Consider the following 25452-nt stretch of genomic DNA (forward strand, 5'->3'; position numbering starts at 1 on the left):
AACACGACAAAGAAAAACACATTTAACTGATCTGATAGATAAATCTAAAGTGAAGATAGTATTGACCAAACACTGCTATAGTTAATTCAACTATATGAGCTCACCAGTAGTGTCTTTCTGCAGTTGTAAAGTTTAGTAAATCTCTGTTAATGTTTCCTCAGCTGTGATAAATCCTGTGGTTTTCTGAAGCAGCAGAAGGAACTGAAGAAAGATTCTTCTGTACGTCTATCACGAGTTACACAATAAACACATTCATGTGACCTGATGTCAGACAAGATCCTACAGCACACGGCCAATAAGAACAAATCTACTCATCTAGTCAAAATTTTAGCTGAAATATCTGTGAAAGTTCTCAAGCCTTGGGTCATTTTTTGGAAGAAAAAAAACATTGCAACTGAAGGTTTAATTCAATTTTATTATAAAAGTCTTCTTACAAAAAGTAAATTAGCAATTCAGACCCCCAATGTTTAGTGAACAGTAATAAAAAAAAAAAAGAGAAAACAGCGAGTCTAAGGTTCTTCCTCTTCATCGCTGTCACCGCTGTCACTGTCTCTACCCGGATGCTCGGGCATTTTAGCGTGATCTTCTCTCTGCTCTTCTTCTTCTTCAGTCTGATCTGGCTTCAGATCGGTCTGAGCTTGGTCTTCCTCAGCATCTCGCTGTTGCTCACTCTCAGTCTCAGGATGTCCATCATCAACCTCCATTTTCTCCTGGGACTCCGGTACCTGACACGGAGGATCCAGAAGATTCTGCTGGATAGAGGAACCATAACAAAGTCAAACATCATTCCAGACAGTAGTTAGTAGGTTAAGTTTTGTATCTTGAATGCTGCTCTTCAGGATGGAAAAATAAATTAAAACTGACCCTGTTTACTCTTAAATACACACTGATAAACTCAGTGGTACATGTTATGACAAAGTGAGAAAGGATTAAATCTTTGTCCTCATCAAATTTCATTAGAATGTAATAACTGTCCACACCTCTGAAACGACTTTATATTTCAGACGATGAGCTTAAATAATTGTGAAATTGTGATGTAGTACAGTGTAGCAAATTTACCACCGACAGCTGTTTCTTTATGGTTTCTAGTCATTTGACATTATGAGGTTTGCAACCATGTTACAAAAATGATCTGAATAGATCTCAAAACTATGAATAATGTTATTTATACATTCTCTAGCAATACACATTTACAAAAAACATACGTGGATTTTTTATTTGGCCCATTTACATTTGCCATTAATTAAAGAATTTATAAACACTTTATTGTGTTTATTGTGGTTAATGGGCTGATCATATATTAGAGAGAGAATATGTTAAATCAGGTTAGTCAGGTATATGGTTAGTCAGAAATACGGGTGTAAATATGAGCACACTCACTTGTCTGTTCTGCTGTGTGCTCTGAATCATGTGCATATACATGTTGTACACAAGGTTAGCCATCTCCGGCATGTCCTTGACCACCTGATCGGGTTGAGCGGAGCGCTGCTCCATCTAGAAGACAGAGAGCCAGAGGAGGGAGGAGAGAGAGAGAGATCAGCACATTTTTCTAGGACACAAATTCTCTTCTGTTCAGTCACAAGACTGTAATTTAAAACGGTGCCAGCTTACACACAGCTGCCTGGGAATGACAGAGAAAAAACTACTGACAGAAATTAACAAAACTACCACAATATTTCTGTAAATGTCTGTTTTTGCAAGACATTTAAATCAGTTGAAACAACATACTGTTGTCATGCTATACTCAAAGACATGTGGTACTCGTGTAATAGTCGTACTTGAGGCGTGTTACTCGTGTAATACTCGTGCTTGAGGCATGGTACTCGTGTAATACTCACGCTTGAGACGTGGTACTCGTGTAATAGTCGCGCTTGAGGCATGGTACTCGTGTAATACTCACGCTTGAGACGTGGTACTATGTAATAGTCGCGCTTGAGGCGTGGTACTCGTGTAATACTCGCGCTTGAGGCGTGGTACTCGTGTAATACTCGCGCTTGAGGCGTGGTACTCGTGTAATACTCGCGCTTGAGGCGTGGTACTCGTGTAATACTGACGCTTGAGGCGTGGTACTCGTGTAATACTCACGCTTGAGGCGTGGTACTCGTGTAATACTGACGCTTGAGACGTGGTACTCGTGTAATAGTCTCGCTTGAGACGTGGTACTCGTGTAATACTCGCACTCGAGGCGTGGTACTTGTGCAATACTCGCACTCGAGGCGTGGTACTTGTGCAATACTTGAGATGTGGTACTCGTGCAATACTCGCACTCGAGGAGTGGTACTTGTTTAATACTCGCGCTCTAGGAGTGGTACTTGTTTAATACTCGCGCTCGAGGCGTGTTACGCGTGCAATACTTGCACTCGAGGCGTGGTACTCGTGCAATACTTGCACTCAAGGCGTGGTACTCGTGCAATAATCGCACTCGAGGCGTGTTATGCGTGCAATACTCGCACTCGAGGCGTGGTACTCGTGCAATAATCGCACTCGAGGTGTGTTACGCGTGCAACACTTGCACTCGAGGCGTGGTACTCGTGCAATAATCGCACTCGAGGCGTGTTATGCGTGCAATACTTGCACTTAAGCCGTGGTACTTGTGCTATATACTCACAGATGTGTAGTACTCATGCGGGCGGATGTGCAGCTGCAGTGGTCGTGCGGTCAGCTGATTGAAGGCAGGCGTCAGCTCATAGCAGTTCTGGAACAAAGACACTCGAGCAAAAATATAGAGGCCGAGCCTTGCACGAGACATGGCCACAACCAAACGCCTCACATCTCTGCAAGAAAAGATTGAGAAATAAATGAGAAAATGGGTTAAACTTTAATTAAACTGGGTAAATGCTTACTTAATAAAACCGGATGTAGTTAGCTAAGCCTACACACAGTCATTTTAACTGAACATGCCTGTGATTGGTTATAAGGCTCATCTGCTGCAAACAGAAAACCTACAGATACAGAAGTGATACAGAATGAGTGACTCACCTCAAGTGTCCTACAGCTTTAGTTCGGACCAGAGAGAGGATGATGTAGTCGTTCTGTTGACCCTGGAATCTGTCCACTGTGGTCACCTACAGAACATCAAGAGGTTATTTTTAAGGAAGAACAGTTGCTCTCAATCTCAGTGCATGTCCTTCAATGACTCCCCCTGACTGTTTATTTATTGGTGACAAATTAGACCAGGGTTCCTCAAATCCGAGTTTAGCTCCAACCTTGATCAAACACACCTGAGCAAGCTAATCAATGTCTTTTAGATCACTAGAAAATCAAAGGTAGATGTGTTTGATTAGGGTTGATGCTAAACTGATGCTAAAAGATTTGAGGAACCCTGCATTAGACAATACAGACTAGAGCTGAAGATCTTTGCCCGAACCCGACGGGACCCGTCGGGACCCGACGGGCTCGGGCGGGTTCGGGCTTCATTTCTAACATTTTACACGGGCTCGGGGCGGGCTCGGGCTTCCGCTCCGGCTTTGTGAGGTAAATGAGCGGTCAAGTTCAAATCAGTAGCGCAGGATCGCGCTGAATTCATTTACAATGGATTTAATGATTTTCCTCATCAAAAACATGTAGCCTAATCTTGGTGAGTACGTTTTTCAATGTATAACTAAATATGAATCGAGTCTTACATAATTTAGACAGAGGATATAGACTAATGTTGGCAGTAATGGAGAGAAGTGCCGACGCAAATCCCGCGGAGCCTGCCTCTTAATTTCGTTATTGCCAAATACCCATCTTAATTCAGAATGTATTATCTTAATTTAATTCGTTAAGAAATAATAATTTTATTGGCATATTTATAGTGTATTGCATAAGCCTATTAAGAATGAGATCTTACAATGTTACAGATGACTTATTTTATTTCTTTGTTTCAACTTCCAAGTGGCGTGTAGATTATTAGTCATGAATAAATAATGTTAAAACCTGTGTAAATTTCTCATTCTTGACAAAAGCTGTGTGTGTGCGCACATTTAAATAATGTCGGGCTGTAAACGGGTTCGGGCTTTTAAAAAGCTGTCAATCTAAATGTACGTTCGGGTTCGGGCTGCATTCTGTCGGGCTCCGGACATTTCGGGCCTAACTTTTAAGGCCCGATTACAGCTCTAATACAGACATCATCATGAATTATATTAAAACAGATTTAACTTTATCAAGGATATCTAGCTAGAGTTGTATGTTATTATGTGATAACATTATGTTAATAGGTTTGATGTGGTGACATGGGCACAGTGCTATAATGGTCACAAAGGGTCAGCATGCATTACTTTACATTATTTCACAGAAAATCAACAGCAGGCCATCATTTTCTGCATTTTATTTTGTATTTCCTAATAGTTTCTGGTGTGTCATTCTGCTTTTTCCCAGGTTCAGTTACTGAACTGCTGCCTCTCAGCTGATGATCTGCAATGTGAAATTTATCAGCGGGTCTCAGAGAGTACAGTTGGTCACGTGCGGTCGCTCTGTTTAATACATGATGTGCATACTCAAGTCCGAGTGGCCTAATTCTGCAGTGAAATGTGTGCTTTGTGATCTCATCTTTACTCAGATCATCATGTTAGAGTCTGCAAACCCCCCTACATACAAATGAGTCTGATCTTCCACAATTACACAGCATGGAATCAGACTCTCTTACTTGGTATTTTGAGAAAAGGACATTATTTCAAATTAGTTTGTATAAAATGGTTTTCATTACATCTTAAAGGAACACAGCTGACCCTTATTCGTCTATGGAACAAAAAACTATATTTAAATATCTTCATATTTCTCCCAGACACAAAGAGTGAAGTTCTTTATTCTAGTTTTAAATGCTAATAGGGAAGATGTCTGTTTAGAAAGAAGTCAATATCTTTGGCAGTCTGTAATTAAAGAACTGACGATCTCTGCTTGAGCTGAAATTTGCTTCATTTTAGCAATTCTGAAACACTGTTAGCAAAGCTTTGACCAAAAGCTTTGTCATGATAGCAGGGATTTACAGTCTTTAATCAGTGATTCTGAAGAGCAGCAGAGTTCAGTCTGACCACAGCTGCAGACCACGCAAAAGACTGAATGCTGCTGAACAGAAGAAACTCGGGTACAATGAGGAGATCAGCGTCCTTACTTCTGCTAACTCACCCAACACACACACACACACACAACCCCCCGATGCACTCACTGACACACTCACCTGATGCATGCGCACCCGACACACATGCACTCGACTCACACATGCACGCTCACCCGACACGCATGCACGCTCACCAGACGCACATGCATGTTCACCCGACACACATGCACGCTCACACTTGCATGCTCACCCGTCTCACTCAGTCACTCACCCATTCTGCTTTTCCCCAGGTTCTACTCACCCGACGCGCATGCACGCTCACCCGACAAACATTCAAGCTCACCCGACACACATGCATGCTCACAAATGCATGCTCAGCCGTCTCACTCAGTCACTCACCCATTCTGCTTTTCCCCAGGTTCTGCTTACCCGACGCGCATGCACGCTCACCCGACACGCATATGCACGCTCGCCCGACAAACATGCAGGCTCACCCAACACACATGCACGCTCACAAATGCATGCTCACCCGTCTCACTCACTCACTCACTAGACATACATTTACCCAAAAAAACACACTCATCCACTCACCTGATACACACGCATTAGCATCTAACAGCATTGTTTACTACAGGGGTAAAAGCAGATTAGTATCACATGTAAAACTTAGCTGGTCTTACTTTATTGGGCTGCCTAAAGAAGGAGTTGTTGGCACATCTCTGGTTGATGACATCACGGATGAGATGCTTCTGTCCGTTGTAGGTGGTGAGTATACTGATGCGCTCGGCAGGATATCCCAGCAAACGCATGTACATATACAGAGCCACCGCGTACTCGGCTTCAGCCAGATTCTACACACAGAAAATGAGCAAGAAATAAACATTTAACATCAACTTAATAAAACAACCACATATTCAGATTATCTCAGTGTAAACTTGACCAGGGTTGTATTAAAATAAACTTTTGACAACAGGTGAATACAGTTGTGTAACCCTGATCACTTTTATTTCAGATTTTAAAAACTGCTGCATTATTAGTCTCAGTGAACCTAAATCCATTCTGTGTCTACGAGCTGGAACATCTCTGAAGAGAACATTAACTTTAACTAACAAACCCCCGCTGACACGGCTGTGGCTTGCGGCTGGACACTAATAAGTGTACTAGCTATTAATGAGAATGTTTATTCAACCACAGTGAGCGCTTATTGAACAAACACCGTCTGTCCTATTGCCCTGCGAGAGGCTCATTCATACGCCCAATTAGAGCTGCACGGGTGTGAGCGTGGGCCGCCTGCGTCGCCATGGAGACCGCAAGGCGGACAAATCCCTCCAGGTTCACATTAACAGTATCGAGAGCACACAGCTGGACTCGTGGGACTCCCACACTGCATGCTGCATGGTCATCATCACTTACAAAAAAATGCAGATGTTTCTGCTGGGGTTTGCCAACCAATCACAATCAAGTAGTCAAGTCTCATTAACCCTTATGTAGACATTAAGATACAAATAAGACCACAGAGACACGAGCAGTCACCTGATAAAAGTAGGGGTTGGGTTCTGATTCTCCCACACCGTTAAAGTCCTCCACATTAATAAGCTGGAAGTCGTAGGTGAATCCGGGGTTTGGAGTCTGGAATTCTGGCTGGAGCTGAACATGAGGAAGATTTCCCAGTTGCTTATAACGCCAGTTGTACAGGTTACACAAACTGTCAGAGATACAGGAGACAAAATCAGACACAGTTATAACACTGTATAAAACAAGAATACTATAAAAACAAATGTGACCCTGGACCACAAAACAAGTCGCAAGGGTAAATGTTTTAAATTGAGATTTATAGATCATTCTAAATAAATCAGCTTTCCATTGATGTATGGTTTGTAAGGATAGGACAAAATTTGGCAGATACAACTATTTGAAAATCTGGAATCCAAGGATGCAAAAAACAAAATATTGAAACAAATCGCATTTAAAGTTCAAAGTCCAAATGAAGTCCTTTGCAACACATATTACTAATGAAAAGGTTTATTTCAGCTTTTCTCTACAAGCTTACTGCTGTAATGATGTTGTGGACTGAATGGGGAAATAGTAAAGTTTACATAAAAACTAATTTGAATGGGAAATCCCTAAAAAGTGCCAGTTTAATGATGGTTGTGATTTTGCTGCACCCATTGAAAAAAACAAAGTTTGTTAGATTTACTGTAGGAAATTTTATGCTAAATGATCTATACATAATATACTAATGATTTTTGCATAAAAGATTTTGACCCATCCAATGTATTTTTGGCTTTATATACCCATACGACTTATGGTTTTTGGTCCAGGATTACAAATAATGTGTGGTTTGGAACATAGTGAAGACAATCTTACAAATACTAATGTGTAAGTAATGTAACAAGTAAAAAAAAAACCTTTACTAGTATTTAATTAAATGTATCATTATTTTGTATTGAGGTGGGTCCTAAACTATGAAAACAGTGTAACAATTTGATAAATGCCAAAATGTTTTAGAGTAAAATATACTTTACAAGTTGTTTTTAATTAGAAACTATCAAATTATTTTTGCAGGGATTAATGTTTCAACTGGCAAAAACTTTCAGCTAGGCAGTGTATTTTTGAGAGGATTTGTAAGATTGAACTCACGTCTGTCTGTGGCAAGACATTTACATTTATGCATTTGGCACAAGGTTTCATCTAAAGTTACATTTTTTTAATCCTTGGGTTAAAAACGCAATGCTATGGCTGCACGATTAATCACATGCGATCGTCACGCGCATCTCGTTAGTAAAGCCGGTTGCTTGATTAGTAATAAACCTCCATCAGCAGCTTTCAAATGGAGCGGCATTTGGGTTGGGCATTTACTACAGAGCCGTAGTTCATTGACAAGAGGGGAAATATCGCATTCATAATCGTGGATGAATCGCCTGTGATTATGAATGCAATATTTCCCCTCTTGTCAGTGAATTATGGCTCTGTGGAGTAAATACCGCTCCATCTGAAAGCAACTGATGAAGATTTATTACTAATCAAGAAACCGGCTTAATTGAGGAGATGCGCATTACGATCACATGCGATTTATCGTGCAGCCCTACGCAATGCTCTATTACTGAGATATACAGGAGCACTATAAGAAATGCCTGATATAATCATATCCAAAACATTTTATCCCCTTAATCAGACCAGATCACTCTCAGATTGAACCGGATTGAATCCCAAAACATTATTCAAGGTGTAGATGCAACCTTTGTTTGGAAAAACCAGAGTAAAAGTGTAAGAACAGTGTTTCTAAATGTACTGACCTGGCCCGTGCTCGGCCCTGAGCGTCCAGGTCAACAGTGGGTATACCCAGACGCACAAAGCGTGTGAAAAGTGACTGCTCCATATTGGAGTATTTCTGAAAGGCCATGTTTTTAATGACGGGCGGCAATTGATGGTGATCACCAATCATAATCCAGCGTTTGAGTCGACTGTAGCCGTCCTCTGGGTTCTGTGTAACACACACACATTATTATGGGTAATTGAGTGCAGGCTTTGGTAAGCATTCATAGATTTCATTAACATTCCTCAGTGCTTAATGAATTGAGAAGAGGATTCTGGTTTTTCAGAGAAAGAGAGCGAGAGAGAGCGAGCGAGAGAGATACCTGCAGCAGTAGAGGAATGAAGGTCTCAATCTCCAGGATCTGAGCTGCTTCCTCCATCAGAATATTATCATACTGAAGAAAGATCAAGTAGGTTATTATTAAAGCGGCTAACTTTAGTTTGAGTTCATTTCATTAAAATCAGTTCAAACAATGATTCACACTATAGTGTCCAGAGAAGTCCTTGAACGACATGCAATGGTTTGTTTTGTACTAAATACACTAGCAGTTTTATCCACCTTATTTTTGAGGTAACTGCGGGCGCCGCCAAGCTCTTTTGTGTAAAACTTCCGGTGAGCCACTACAACTAATGATAGACGTATTGCGAGGGACACGAGTGTGCCATTTTGACTGGCTTGTTAATGTTTATTTTGAAATCCAGAAAGGCATTTTTTACAGTTAGTGGTTGCTATAATAGCTGATACAAATGCAGTAAATCTCCACAAAACATTTGTTTTAACCATAATACACACACTAGAGCCGAATGTGGCGCACGTGCACACATGTATCCACATGTCCATCCAGTAAAACCTTTCATAAAAACTGACTATCAACAATAAATACAATAATTGTTTAAAAACAACTAATATTATGCTGATAAAAATATATAGATTTATTTATTTAGCTACTATATATTATGCGATAGAGATGCAAAGGTTACAGGTCGTAGCTTAAAGGCACAACAGGTTTGTGAATCACTATCACACTTGGTGAAATGATGATACCTTAAAGCCAAGCTCCACCAGATCATGACGTTTGAGAGCAGCGTGCGTGCAGGTCATGGCGATGATTTTGGCCTCTTTCACCAGCAGATATTTGGATCTGTCCAGCCCGCTGCGTAACAGCTCAAACGCCCTGAACTCCTACAGATCAGACACATCGATAAAGATGATGCATTTACGAATCTTCACCTCGAAAACCATACAGACCTGTGACATTCACACCCACAGTGACTTATGGAGAGATTTTACTCGCGTAATGAAACAAGATGGAGAAGTAGGGGAATAAATATTTCTGTCCTTTTCTCAAACAAAGCTTATTGAATCAGCAAAGTAGACAATTAATTAAAGGAATATTCCACTTTTATAAAAAAATCTGATCCCCAAAGATCTGATGTGTCTTCATATGTTAGAAATGAGCTCCTCTTATCTTCTGATGCACATGTATGTGTTTCTTCATCAGATAGTGTATACTGAAGATACTGTCTTCACTGGGAAATGAATATTTAATGTGCAACTGCATCAATATTAATCTCATCAAAAACATTCAATATTGATGAGGACATTTTTTAACCCTCAGCAGTTGGTTGAGAGACAGTGGACGCCAAACAGACAGCTGCAAAACTAAAGCTGGATGAATACACACTTTAATAAACAACCAGAACCTGTTACCTTACTATTATCTTTGTTACAGAAGTTCACACTAGAAAAGATATCGAGAATGATTTCTAGATGTAAAAACGAATCCTTTTTACCGCAGCACCCTTTATGTCTCACCTCCAGCTGGGTGAAGATCTTGCGGATGTGTCGATAACAACCCTCAGCAATGTCCATGTCCTCCTGGTACGACTGGCCTTTAAATACGGGCTGGGGGGCGTTGGCAAAGTACTTCTTGAATGGGAAATGTGCCGCCACGTCCTCCGTCTGCACGTCTCGCCCGGGCTTCGCCTTCACTTTACTCATGTATTCTTCCCAGCGGGACATCACCTGACACAGAGAGATTAGGGAGACTCATTTTTGGATAATAAGGTTGAATAGTTGAGCTTGTGAAAGAAAGTCACCACTAAAGTTTCTCTGGAAATCGCCTTAAAGAAATTAGATTAACCTCTTGCCATGCTGTAGATGAAAGTAAAGTAGATTTTAATTGCATGATAAAGTCAAAAAGGTCTCTGAACAGAGCAGACTGAATGAACTGTTTATGAAACACGAACAGACTTTGTGTCCAAATTTCTATCAATAAGTAAACGCCAGAATATAAAGTTGTGATTTTATCTTTCAAAGATTTAATGTCAATAAACCTCTAAAGACAAATCTGCCGTTTCCTTGATAATAGGGGTGTGACGGATCACAAAACTCAAGCTTTGGATCACATTACGATTTTTGAAGCACAAATTTTTCGGATCAGCAAATAAAGGGTTGGGGAAAATCTAATAACAAATAAAGAAATACAAACATTTATAAAAAAGAACAAAGTTGCACATGAAGTAAGGTCTAAAATTAGAATTAGGTACAGAAATCAAATCAAATGAATAATAAAAATAATCTTTATTGTATAAATTAAAAATAAATTTTTTTGAGCTACAGAAGTGATTTTCTCTTTGTCTTAGTTGTTTGATTAACATTAATGACACAGACTTAAGCAGGTTAATTGAGGTTACTGTCTCTTTAAGATAAGCACAGACCTGGTACACTTAAGTTGTAAACAAATGGTTTATGTCCATGGTAGTATGTTGAGATTATTTTGTTTGTATGTGTCTTGTCAAGAACAGAAAGATTATGTATTGCTTTTTGAAACGCGTCTATATGTGTATGCACTACATAGTGCACTTAAATGCGTGCATGCACACACACAGACGGAGGGCGTCTGATTGGAGCTGGACCAGTCTTTGAAACACATGCAAATGATAAACCTTCCCTATTTATTTTTGCTTATTAATCTGCAAATCGCATGCGAGCTGAACCGTGGGACGATGCGATCCGGTCCACCACTACCTGATAACAAAACCTTAAAGGACTGATTAAAAAAAATCTGCAAAGCTGGGAAAGGGTGGTTTTGGTCAGCACTTGCTGTTTTTGTGTGTATATCCATTAGTCACTGGATGGACCGTAGATAGCCTGAGAGTTTGAGACAGGGCTGTGATCACGAGCAGTACCTGATAAAGGTAGAAGTGTCCAGCAGTCTCACAGGTGTAGGAGACATCTCCAGGAACATCTAAACTCTCCTGTAGACGAGCCACCTCCTGTAGGAGCTCCAGGCGACGAGAGAGCACATAGTTTACTCGTCCGTACCTGGCGGAGAGCAGAAGAGATTCATTACTGAAGAGTACACAGCAGTCTGTTCTTGTACCAGAACCGAGTGTCCTTTCTCAAAGCCCTCCAATGAGCGCAGTAAGAGCTGTCAGATTCATCTGATCATTCCAGCGCTCTGTACGGTCCCACAGCTCATTAAATGAAACTGCAGGCGCATATGACCCCACAATACAACACTACAGTCAAAGAAAATGTGATTTTAAGTGATAATATCCGAACCTTTTAAGTCAGCTCTAACACAAACTCTGAGGTTAAGCAATGAGCTTTTCTTACATAAAAGCTACAAGCTGAAATATCTACTAATATTTCTGGGCCGAATGCCCTTCGTCAAAGTTTCAGAAAGTTTTTTTCAACTACTAATACAGTCCTTATATGGGCACATCTCCAGGAATAGTGCATGAAAAGACCAACCAAGAGCTTACACAAAATCAACATCACCAAAAGAAGTGTTTTTGTTTGTGAGAGAAATGTAAGTTTGTTTAGCTTCCCAAAGAACACAGCATTATGGGAACAATGGATATAGTTGGTTATCAGAGTTGTGCAAGTATGTATAGCTGCGTCTCAAGCAGATCCCTTGTTCAGAAGTCAGGGAGTCGGACATTTTAAGGGCTGTCATAATCGCAAAATCCTTTCAGTGCACTGGAACATTCGTTCCCTAAAAATTCCCACAATGCAATGCAAAAAACATCACGATGCATCAAAACGTCAGCTTCGATGGTCCCCATGTTCACTCACCGGAAATTATGTCACCTTTTCTATATCTCTCCAACCAAAATCACGCGTGCCAACTTAATAAATGTCCCACAATCCCACATATGGGCCCGTTCAGAAATAAAAACCCACAGCATTTTTCCAACAAAACCATAACTAGAAGTGGGGATTTATATATTTATCTGCGTCTTTGCAAGCTTATTTTATTCTCTAACCTGCTGAAATCTTTCTCCGTTTCGAGTTCCTCTTCTCCGTGACCCAGACGCAGAAGATGACGTTCATCAATGTCCAGTGCCATGATCTTCTCAAACAGCTGGTTCAGAGCCTGGATGACACAAAAACATGTTTCAGACATTTAAAGGCTCATATTTTGATGATGTCAATTTTGAACTCCTGAAGCAGACGATGATGTTGTACCTGATTTGAGTGCGTGACGATCAGGGTCCTCTGTTCGGGAAAGTTGTGATACAGGTTTGAAATAATCTGAACAGCAACGTCTGTTTTTCCTGTTCCTGGAGGACCAACCACCTGAAAATGAGACAATGAGACAATAAGAATCAGATTTCCTGTAGACTGCTTTACGGCATCACTTAAAACCTTGTCTAATATCAATTCACTACTAATTAGCAATAGACAGTTAAAAAGTTCTAGCGTTACCCAATCCTAATTGGGTGATTGCAGTGAATGCACGGTATTTGCCTTAAATGCCTTCTGCACAAGTTGAAAAATGTATTGTTATACAAGCCAATCAGGAAAGTCCGGTTCAAACGTCCGGTTGAATCAGTAAAAGGAGAGCAGTATTTTAGCTGTAATTGGGCACCCCAATGTTTATGAAACAACTTCTTATTCATACAGTGACAATAAAAAGAAAAAAAGCCTTGAAAGTGATAAAAATATGCATAATGCATCTGTTAATACTTGAATTTAGCTACAAGTTTTACATAACTATGAACTGGTTTGATCTGAAAAAAAATTGCAAAAAAAATAATGTCGCTGTACTCGAAAACACTCCTCATCGCAAGTTTTTATTTGTGTGAGTGACACAAAATACAAATAACCCCACGAGCGATCTAGGCCAATGTTCACTAATAATCCCGGGAGCGATCTAGGCCAATGTTCACTAATAATCCTGCGAGCAATCTAGGCCAATGTTCACTAATAATCCCGCGAGCGATCTAGGCCAATGTTCACTAATAATCCCGCGAGCGATGCTCACTAATAATCCCGCGAGCGATCTAGGCCAATGTTCACTAATAATCCCGCGAGCGATCTTGGCCAATGTTCACTAATAATCCCGCGAGCGATTTTGGCCAATGTTCACTAATAATCCCGCGAGCGATCTTGGCCAATGTTCACTAATAATCCCGCGAGCGATCTTGGCCAATGTTCACTAATAATCCCGCGAGCGATTTTGGCCAATGTTCACTAATAATCCCGCGAGCGATCTTGGCCAATGTTCACTAATAATCCCGCGAGCAATCTAGGCCAATGTTCACTAATTATTAGTGCCAATGTTCACTAATAATCCCGCAAGCAATCTAGGCCAATGTTCACTAATAATCCCGTGAGCGATCTAGGCCAATGTTCACTAATAATCCCGCAAGCGATGTTCATTAATAATCCCGCGAGCAATCTAGGCCAATGTTCACTAATAATCCGACGAGCGATCTAGGCCAATGTTCACTAATAATTGCGCGAGCATTCTAGGCCAATGTTCACTAATAATCCCGCGAGCGATGCTCACTAATAATCCCGCGAGCATTCTAGGCCAATGTTCACTAATAATCCCGCGAGCGATCTAGGCCAATATTCACTAATAATCCCGCAAGCGATCTTGGCCAATGTTCACTAATAATCCCGCGAGCGATCTTGGCCAATGTTCACTAATAATCCCGCGAGCGATATAGGCCAATGTTCACTAATAATCCCGCAAGCGATCTTGGCCAATGTTCACTAATAATCCCGCGAGCGATCTAGGCCAATATTCTCTAATAATCCCGCAAGCGATCTTGGCCAATGTTCACTAAAAATCCCGCGAGAGATCTAGGCCAATGTTCACTAATAATCCCGCGAGCGATCTAGGCCAATATTCTCTAATAATCCCGCAAGCGATCTAGGCCAATGTTCACTAAAAATCCCGCGAGAGATCTAGGCCAATGTTCACTAATAATCCCGCGAGCGATCTAGGCCAATGTTCACTAATAATTCCGCGAGCGTTCTAGGCCAATGTTCACTAATAATCCCGCGAGCGATCTAGGCCAATGTTCACTAATAATCCGACGAGGGATCTAGGCCAATGTTCACTAATAATCCCGCGAGTGATTTAGGCCAATGTTCACTAATAATTCCGCGAGCGTTCTAGGCCAATGTTCACTAATAATCCCGTGAGCGATCTAGGCCAATGTTCACTAATAATCCGACGAGCGATCTAGGCCAATGTTCACTAATAATTCCGGGAGCGTTCTAGGCCAATGTTCACTAATAATCCCGCGAGCGATATAGGCCAATGTTCACTAATAATCCGACGAGGGATCTAGGCCAATGTTCACTAATAATCCCGCGAGCGATATAGGCCAATGTTCACTAATAATCCGACGAGGGATATAGGCCAATGTTCACTAATAATCCGACGAGGGATATAGGCCAATGTTCACTAATAATCCGACGAGGGATCTAGGCCAATGTTCACTAATAATCCGACGAGCGATCTAGGCCAATGTTCACTAATAATTCCGGGAGCGTTCTAGGCCAATGTTCACTAATAATCCCGTGAGCGATCTAGGCCAATGTTCACTAATAATCCGACGAGCGATCTAGGCCAATGTTCACTAATAATTCCGGGAGCGTTCTAGGCCAATGTTCACTAATAATCCCGCGAGCGATCTAGGCCAATATTCTCTAATAATCCCGCAAGAGATCTAGGCCAATGTTCACTAATAATCCCGCGAGCGATCTAGGCCAATATTCTCTAATAATCCCGCAAGCGATCTTGGCCAATGTTCACTAAAAATCCCGCGAGAGATCTAGGCCAATATTCACTTCATTTTTGGTGTGCGCACATCATAACTTTCTCTTTGTGAAATATCACGTGAGGTGGTATAAATTCAGATGGTAGTAAGTAAACTTCTCTTACCATAGTAAGACCTGGCTGCATCCCTGCACGAATGGCTTCAATTTGGGTTGGTGTAAAATGAATGGTGTTCCTGTCAAGGTAGAAAGAAATGTCAATATCCGTACAACAGATGATGTATAATATATCTTTTGGCATCTGTGGTTAGCTTTACATAAAAAAAATTGCCCCTTCAATAAAGAACGCTTGGTACAGCTTTAAAACAACACCATGGGAGTAAAAGACAAAAATCATTTGTCAATCAGAATATATTTAAGGTCATATAAGGACTCATGCACATATTTTACAATTTCCAGCCGAGCTGCGAGTGGTGTTAAAGACCCATCTCGTACCGTTTGGGTTGGTTATAAGGATAGGGTCCCCTGTTAGGAATGACATGTGGCTCCACCACCAGTGTGCGATCTTCCTCATCCTCTTCCTCAGTTGCCCTTCGCTTTTTACCCTTTTCACTTTTCTGCACAGGGAACCGAATTCTGGAGAGCAAAAAACACAGTTTCAACCTCATCCAATACACACTGCAGTATACACATCTTTGTCATCACTGGTTTGGTTAACAATGCTAAAATGCTGTCTAGGTGGGCAACACTTTAGGGTCTTGTACCAGTACTTCTGTTTTATGACTGTGCTGTATGAATTTAAAGCTATTACTGAGGATCCCTGACCTGAAAGGCGGGACCTGTCGAGCAGGGTCCTCCTCTGTGACCTTCACCGTGTGATTGGGGAAGCAGGACTTCAGGTGATCGATGGACAGGAAGGTGTCATTGAAGTCCAGAGAGGAAATCTGATTGGGCATCTTTGAGTAATGGGCACTTCCAGGATCTCCATAACCCAGTATGATGTCATGAAGCCAGTCGGGTACCACACACTCTGTGTTCATGAGGTTACGAATGGTCTCCAGCACAGCCTGAATGCAAAGGTCAGGTTAATTTCTGCTGTTTTAGGTGACATACTTTTTCATTTACTGAACTGCTTGCTAAGAATCTGAACATATTGGGAACAATACTGGTTGTGGTGAAACGCCTTCTGACCTTAAAGTTATTTTCTTTAGGTTTGCGTCTCATAATGATATTGAAGGTCTCGTAAGGGTCGTCTTCTTTATTTTGGATGCAGTTGGTCATGTCCTGCTGGTATTGGTTTGGGTCGAGCCACACCCGGAACGTTCTGGTGTCACCTCTCAGCTTAGGCTTCGGATCAGGACCTTAAAAAAGCATAAAAAGCATTTATGGAATTCATCTATGAATGTAATAAGGATGGCCGTGTGAACTGACATGAGCTCTTACCTTCCTCTATGACTCGACCCTTATCATCCAGCATGCCCTGAACTTCACAGCCTCTCACGTATACAACACCAGCCTGATCCACAAACGGCTGCCGGCGATCAAAGCGTGTACCATACGGCAGGTTGGGCCGCACCGTTATCAAAAAGCACACGTCGTGTTTGCGTAAACCTGTAATGGAAAGATAGTGTGAAGAGATATGATCCAGATAAAAAAATACAACAGATTTTATTCTTATTATTTTATATTATTTATGAAAAAGGAAATTTATGAAGAAAGTTTATGTTTTTTTATAATAAAAAACGTTTTTTATTTTATATTATATTATTTATAAAAAAGAAAATGTAAGAAGAAAAATTATGTTTTTGTAAGAAAGAAAGAGAGATTTTATTATTATTTCAAATTGTTTATGAAAAAAGAAATGTAATATGAAATTTTTTGTAAGAGAAAAATATATTTTATTATTTTTATTATTATTTTTTTTAATGTAAGAAGAAAATTTATGTTTTTTAAGAAAAAAAAGAGATTTTTATTTTATATTATTTTTATTATTATTTATAAAAAAGAAAATGTAAGAAAAAAATGTATGTTTTTTAAGAATTTTTATTTTATTTTATATTATTTTATTTATAAAAAAAAATGAGATGTAAGAAGAACATTTTTGTAAGAGTGAAACGATTTTATTTTTATTTTATACTATTAATAAAATGGAAATGTAAAAAGAAAATGTTTGGTAAGAAAGAAAGACATTTTACTGTTATTTTATATTATTTATCAAAAAGAAATGTAAGATTTTTTAAGAAAGAAAGAGAGATTATTTTATATTATTTATTAAAAAGAGGAAACGTAAGAAGAAATTTTTTTGTAAGAAAGTTTTTATTTTATATTATTTTATTAATTAAAAAACGAAAATGTAAGAAGAATTTTTTTGTATAAGAGTGAAAGATATTTTATAATTATTATTTTATATTATTTATAAAAAAGAAAATGTAAGAAGATTTTTTGTAAGAAAGAAAGAAGGATAGAAAGAGAGATTTTATTATTATTATTATTTTATATTATTTATAAAAAAGAAAACTGAGGAAGAAAAATTTTGGTTTTTGAAAGAAAGAAAGACATTTTAATATAATTTTATATTATTTATCAAAAAGGAAACATAAGAAAAATAGTTTTTGTAAGAAAGAAAGAAAGAAAGAAAGGAAGGAAGGAAGAAAGAAAGAAAGAAAGAGAGATTCATACCTTCCCACTCATTTTTGATGTGATCCCGAACATTGAGGCTAAGGGTGACGTCTGCACGCACACGGGCGGGCCAGTTTTCTCCGATGTTAGGCTTTGCCACCTCCACAATAGAAAAGGTAGTAATGGTTTGTGCCATTCTGGCCCAGCCGCCGAACACCACCCCTCCATACTCAGACTGCCTGTGAGATAAACATCAGCTCAAAATCAACGCCTGATGACCACTGGACCTTCACACGAACCAAATCATAAAACTACTGTGTGTTTTAAAGATACTGAAAACTAACCATGGCTTCATTCGCATGACAACATCCTCGATGTCCTGACGGATTTCATAGGTGGACTCCAGACGAAAGAGGTTGAAGTTTCTTAAAAGGTAATCATGAAGGGTGAGGAACTGCAGGTTCAGCTTTGGGAGAGCCAGACAACCTACAGATATAAAGACAGTTACACGACACTGACTTACACTTCATTTATTAAACATGCACGCAACAGCTGTGTGACAAACCTTCTCCTGAATAATACTCAGTGGGAACGATGTTCTCATCCCAGATGATCTTCTCAGTGGGATACAGAGGCATTTGGTTGAGCTGCTCGATCTGAGAGATCCTCCTCTCATGGCGAGACACCTGAACGTAAATGAGAAATACGTGAGAAACGGTTGTATGAAGCTCCCTACCTCCATAACTAACCACTTAATCATCTGCTCACTGGACATAAACTGTGCTACATCCATTTACCCTTCGAACACAGCAGATGGCTGAGATGAAGGTTACATACATCACAGCGAAATGGAGCAGGTCAAACCTCAACGACATTTTATAAAGGGACATACAATCATGAAACGCATCATGCATCAAAAACAAAAACGCATTAACGGTTGCCTTACGTCTAAAGAATACATGTGTGATGTTTTTCTTACCATCTACTGTTTGAAACCTATGATGTGTTCACTTAAAATGTTGCCTATGTAGGCAGCTCACGAGTTTTTGGACACATTTACTGATGTACATACCAGCAGCTCCAGCAGGAACTCTTTATCATAGGTCGTATCCTCTGCGTCAGGCAGTTCAGGTAGGAGACACAGATATGCTGACACCCGGTGGAGGGTATTGGGACTGCAAAAACACAATATCTTGCTTTAAAATAAACACTTAATCACTTCTGTAATAAAACACACAACATCTCTCATAACATCTGACATCTCTTACCTGAGATGACCAAACTGTCTGATAAGAGATTCACGCGTGTCCACGGCTGCCACACTAGATAGCGCAAAGTCGTTCAGCTCGGGGAAATGAGCAAATGCTGCTCTCTGGACAAATAAAGACACAATATAACTCGAGTACACGTTGATTATCACATTCAGGTGTGAAACGGTGAGACGGGTTACCTGTAGAGAAGTGATTTTGTCGTAGTGAAGATTGGTCATCTCCTTCTGTGTGAGAGCCGTTCCTGCCTGATCACTGATCTCAAAGCCAGTGTAAAACTTCAACATGTCCAACAGCTGCAACAAAAATCACCAACATTCACAAATAAACCATCAAATGTTCAAGTTATAAAGAGGTGAATCCCAGCAATATCACAGGTGTTTTTGCCCCAGTTCAGATACCTGACAGAAGAGATGACCCTCCTTCTCTCTCTGTGTGAGGTGAGACAGCTGACAGTTAACCACCAGATGAGAATCGTCCAGTACGGTGTTAAACCAGCGACGGGTCGGAAGCAAAGCCTGAACAAACCAAGATACAAATAAAAATGTTCATTAATTGTCGCCACCATGTCTCTCACGAGGTGAAATGTTAACAAATCTGTCATTTCTTTTTCTGTTTGAAACCACTCGTGTATAGTCAAACACTGGCAAATGCATAGAAAAAAATCTGCGATAATGTGACTAATGCAGATGTGTGCATTGCCATATCGATAACATCTGTAGCTTCTTCATTTTGCAACAGGACTGCATTTCATTGTACCTCTCAAGTCTTATTTATTTAAAGATTAATTTAGCATTTTTTACAGAAAAAAATCCGGATTTTTATGCATACATTTTATTTATGACAATATGCATCCGTGATTCATCTTACCTCCAGGTCAATCATAAACTCAATGAATCTCTCACAGTAATGAACTTTCTCCATAGAGACTGAATCTGAGGGGTAGAAACACACACAACACACATTACACACAGTGATAACAACACAGACACTTCAGACAGACAGCAGGAGAGGAATGAGAGACAGCGACAGCATCATGCTGGTCTTATGAACAGGGTGTGCTGGCATTCTGCATGAACAGGCGGGTAAGGGGGCATGTGGGCACAGGTGCCTGTGGGCAACCATCAGCTGTTCTGAAGCTGGGTCATATCACAGGAGGAGAAGTGATGTCACAGCCTGAGGCAGTGGCATGGATACTGAGGCTTTATGGGTAACAGAAATCGGCCCCATATAAAAACACAGCACAATGGATTTCTTCAATGCTATTATCTGAAGAACAACACCGTCACCAATATAATGTCAATACAAAGTATTAGGGGCTGTTATGATTAATCATGCAAATGCGCATTCTCTCAATTAATGAATTTTAATGAATTATGGTGAAATTCTGGCACATCCCTTGTGCAGAAACTCTCTTTGTGCCACAGAAGTATCATTACAAACGCTATTCCATGAATATTTATATCGCTGTTCTTCAGATCGTTTTAGGTATTTTCATGATAATAAAGTACATGCACAAGCTGTGCATGAAACACAGAATTGCAGCCTTGCGATTCAGAATCGATTTCACACAGGCATTTTAATGGGGCAAAATATATGATGATTTTTTTTGACACATTTTGTTAATATGTGTACTGTAAAGATAAATGACTAGTTTCTGTTAATGATAATAACAGATAATAAAGCACAGCTAATAAAATAATTCAAGTACTCTTGTAACAACCAGGTATTACTCTGAAATAAACCTCTTTAGAATTATTGTTATGAGAAAACCTGAAAACTCATAGGACATAAATGATATAATATAATGACTGCGTGAAGTACTACATAATGTAACCTGCTATAAAGATAAGTGTTTACCTGTGGCTGGAATGGACATCAGAACCATAAGAAATTTCTTTATGAGAGAAGCAAGAAAGGTCCGCTCCATTCTAGCCCTGTATTAAGCCAAAGAAAAGTTTGTTGACCAATATATGATAATAACAGGATTCATTTAATCTGTATGATCTGAGATCTCTTACTGTTCCTTTTCCTTGGGGTCCATCTTCTCATAATTCTTTTTGATGAGGTTCCAAAATTTTTGCAGTTTTGGGACTTTTTTCAATTCCTGTTGCAATCTTGTCTGAATAATGACAAAATCAAGTGTTAAAAGTCTAAAATATCAGCCACAAGAGAGTATAGACATTTAGACCTGCGTCAAGAGAGTTATATGTTGCTTCAAAATAATTGTTTAATTAATTTCAGGAAAGGTTAATTAAACACACACACTAGACTTCACATATAGATGTATGATGTATGCTTCAAACTTCACATATAGATGTAAAATGTGTGTCACGCATTTAAATTCACCTGCAGTAGACACATCCACATGGGCAGTGACACCAGTTTCTGCACCTGCTCACGAATCAGATCCACTTCCTGTCATGATAAACAAAACACACACGCTCATTAAATTATCTTCAAATAAAGCAAACATAGCTTAATAAATACATATGGGCTAAAATGCTGAAACGTATTTGGGACACAATGTGACACAATCTGATCAAATCACAAAACAGGATTACAGACAGGACTACTGGATTTAAGTGAATATCGGCAGCAAAAAAAAAAAACACTTTACAATGATAAAGATTTTGTTGACATTAATAGATGTATTAGCTAACATAAACTAATAATGAACAATATAGTTTTCTAAACATTTATTAACCTTTGTTTATGCCAATACAATTGTTTATTTCAGTTAATTGTGTATTTACTAGTGCTATAAGACTAAACTAGTTTAGTTAATCAGAAAAAAATTAAAATCCTATAAACTAACCAGACTGTTGAAGCAGTGATCGAGGAAAAGCAGAAGCACAGTTTGTTCTTTCAGGGAGAGACCGAACTGCTCGCCCGACAGACACGCCTCCATTATACGCTTGAAGAACTCTGGAAAGTGATCGGGTGCTTTCTTAAAAACCTGAACAGGGACGAACAACACGACATCAGTACAACTTTACAAAAGATCTGCACAAACCTTCACATCTAATGTCAATTACAGATCTGCTCATTCACTGAATTCACTTTATATTTCTAAACCTTTTAAACCAATATTTACTAATTCAGTCATCCATTCATTTATCAACATTTAACACAAACCTCCCAAGCTGGAACGTTTTCACGATACTTCTCATTCACAATACAGCAGATTGACATCAGGTAGCTGTTAGTGGATGATTCAGGTGTGTAGTTCACCCACAGATAGTTCTCAAGATACTGACTGTCAAACAAACAAACAACACAATACGGTCACAACAACATACTACATAAATACTGAATATATATCACATAATAACAAAAACGTATAGTTCACTACTAGGGCTGTGACGGTTAGGATATTTTCTCACCGCGGTGAAGCATAAAAAAAATCATGCGGTTATGCGGTTAACCGCACAACAGTAACCCCCAAAGCCCAAAAGCACAACCCCCCACCCCCGCAAAGCATCGGAAACGTCTTCTTATTTATTATTTAAACAACAAATTATATTAGCAATAACAACATAAAATAATATTTATTTCCATAGGTATAATATATATATATATATATATAGCAATACATATATATTTTTATATATAATATATATAATAATTATATAATTTTTTGTCATCGTTTATAACCCATTTTGTACAATACATTTCATACAATAGCAACCTGAAAAAAACTAGAAAGAACATGCCGAGCTTAACATTGTTTCTTGTAAGCAAAACCTTGATTCCAATTTCTTTAAACATTTTTAGAGTGTTTTTCGGGTAACACTCCGTGGATATAACGCACTCCTCCAAACGCAACGGGTTGAACGTTAAATAATTTATTGCACAATAAAATGGGTTACAAACAATGACAAAAACTGTTCCATAATTCATATTAAACTCAAAAGAAACGAAAATAAATACTATTTCATGTTACTATAGTTAATATGTTTCATTAGAATTTTTCAAAGCAGATACGAAACGAAATAACGTATTGCATCATCCCGTAAATAACTGCGCAAAACTTATGGATACTCCAATCAATGCTCTAAATTACTGCTGTCCATTTACATAATCAAGAAGATAATAAAACTTTTTTGATCCCGAGCTGGAGAAATTAGTTTACAGCATTAACGGGTCACGCGGTCAGTAAGCCCTCACCTGCCTGACTGATGTCACTCTGGTACTTTGCTCCTCTCGCAAAAGTCTTGGAGATTTCCAACTGTCATTGCTGGGCTGAAGTTTTATGCTTTACTAAAGGTATGTTTGGTGCTCCCAAGTCCGACAAACGCCACATGATAGTTAATCATCACAAGATGTGATTTTAGATAGTGGCATTTCCTCGCTACGATAGTCAGACATATAGGTCTCCAGCCGACCGCGCTAGCCTTCATAACTATAGTTGGCATGTTTGACCATTATAGTTTTAAATAATTATGCTATTATTATCAGTACCAATGCGCATTTCGTGCTGCCCGGTGACCTTCTTGCACCTGAATAATGTAATGCGCGTGGCTGTGAGATTTCCTTGCACTTGAGATTTTGTTATTCGCGCAGTGAGTGAGTTGGTACAGTTCCATGGCATGCAATAAATATCAGAGCACCTGGGCATGACGCGCTTAAATTAATGGCTTCATGTTTAAGAAGATTGCGCCCGTCACAGTTGGCTACTTGTGTGTATTTAAGTACTGAAACTAAGTAATTAAATAACAATTATAAGACATGCGCACATAATAAACCCCTATAGATGTTTAATGCACCGTCCCTCCCCCTTGTGCGGAAAGCAGTTTTTTCTCTAGAACCCTTGAACACAGGATGGAAGACAGTAAATTATGATTAACAATGACTTTTGTGTATAGTTCATATCATACACCATATGACTTCTGTAACTTTCACCAGCAAAATAAAGAAAATATAAAAAAGTGCGGTGATGACGATGATGAACTCAGCACCGCGGTTGGCATCTCATTACTGCGGTGTTGCGGTGACGCGGTTATCGTCACAGCCCTATTCACTACCAACCTGAATTCCAGCAACATAATTTTTCTGATGGCAAATCTGAAACAAGATGAACACAGATATATAAATTATTTATTTTGATATGCAAAGAAAGATAAACAACAGACTGACTTTAATCCTAACTGATGAAGACTTACTTGGATTTAAGAATCTCATTCTGATAAATGTCCTCAATAATCTGTAAATATAAAACATTTAAGGTTCATAAAGAAAAACAATGACAGTTTAATCGTGACTAATCGTTTACAGAATAAAAGTTTTTGTTTGCATCATATTTGTGTGTGTACTGTGTATAATAGTTATGCATATATAAATACACACACATTCATGTATAATTTTTATTAAAAAATACTTTATATAATTTATATAAAAGCTATTTTATATTATTGTTGTTATATATATATATATATATATATATATATATATATATATATATATATATATAATATATAGTATACATATATACTGTGTATAATATTTATGTATTTATTATATAAATACACACATGCACATATATATATATACATATATATATATATATATATATATAATTATTATACACAGTACACACATGATTTAAACAAAACTTTTATTACTGTTTTATTACTTTTAAACTGTGTATTACTGCAAATAAACAGAGAGGTCTTACCTGAGCATCAAATGGGAGTTTATTCTTCACGTGAGGAGCCCAATATTTATTTGAGAGCTTCAGAGAGAACACAAACAAGCTCGTTTAGCATAAAAATAAAGTGCTTGTGATCATAAACGACACTCTTTCTGAGGTAAACACTGCTCACCTGAGTGACATATTCAGCGTTAATCTGTGACACTGACGGCGCAGATGTCTTCATCACCCTCGAGTCCTTCTCCATGTTTCGATCAGAGATCATTTACAACAACATACAAACATTAAATGATCAATCAAATAAAATAAATCTGCGAGTAGCTGCTCCGCTAAACGCTTCTATACACCGAATGCTAATAAAAAGCATTCAAATCAACATTATTCTGTTCGTGCTAAAAGCAACGAAAAACTGTTTTTAGGTTCACGATAATTTATAAACTTAATCAATATTTACGACCAAAACCAACTTTGTTTGTAAGTGAAACGTCAAGAGTACGTAACTAAACCGCCTGCTAACATGTGCAAACAAAAG

General features: G+C 38.9%; 1 protein-coding gene across 2 annotated transcripts; it reads right to left on the reverse strand.

Annotated features, from left to right (window-relative positions):
• Nucleotides 1-395: 395 nt before the first annotated feature.
• Nucleotides 396-25452, reverse strand: aqr (aquarius intron-binding spliceosomal factor). 2 transcript variants are annotated; one of them, XM_065267315.1, is made up of 35 exons: nt 25093-25452; nt 24945-25001; nt 24433-24473; nt 24299-24334; nt 22406-22526; nt 22086-22226; nt 21617-21685; nt 21289-21389; nt 21128-21204; nt 20138-20202; nt 19669-19785; nt 19450-19563; nt 19268-19371; nt 19072-19174; nt 18565-18685; nt 18344-18485; nt 18060-18238; nt 16824-16991; nt 16572-16741; nt 16206-16447; nt 15876-16016; nt 15547-15616; nt 12831-12941; nt 12629-12738; nt 11546-11681; nt 10170-10379; nt 9399-9536; nt 8677-8748; nt 8335-8522; nt 6572-6743; nt 5719-5889; nt 2980-3065; nt 2609-2774; nt 1381-1494; nt 396-749 (listed from the first exon to the last, which is right to left on the reverse strand). In XM_065267315.1, exons 1-35 carry the CDS (start codon nt 25183-25185, stop codon nt 510-512), a joined length of 4386 nt encoding a protein of 1461 aa, XP_065123387.1. In that variant the 5' UTR covers nt 25186-25452; the 3' UTR covers nt 396-509. The 2 variants fall into 2 exon arrangements, with proteins under 2 accessions (XP_065123387.1, XP_065123386.1); XM_065267314.1 differs by having other exon boundaries at nt 396-752.

The sequence above is a fragment of the Paramisgurnus dabryanus genome, chromosome 17 (genome assembly GCF_030506205.2).
Source record: "Paramisgurnus dabryanus chromosome 17, PD_genome_1.1, whole genome shotgun sequence".
Classification (NCBI taxonomy): domain Eukaryota; kingdom Metazoa; phylum Chordata; class Actinopteri; order Cypriniformes; family Cobitidae; genus Paramisgurnus; species Paramisgurnus dabryanus.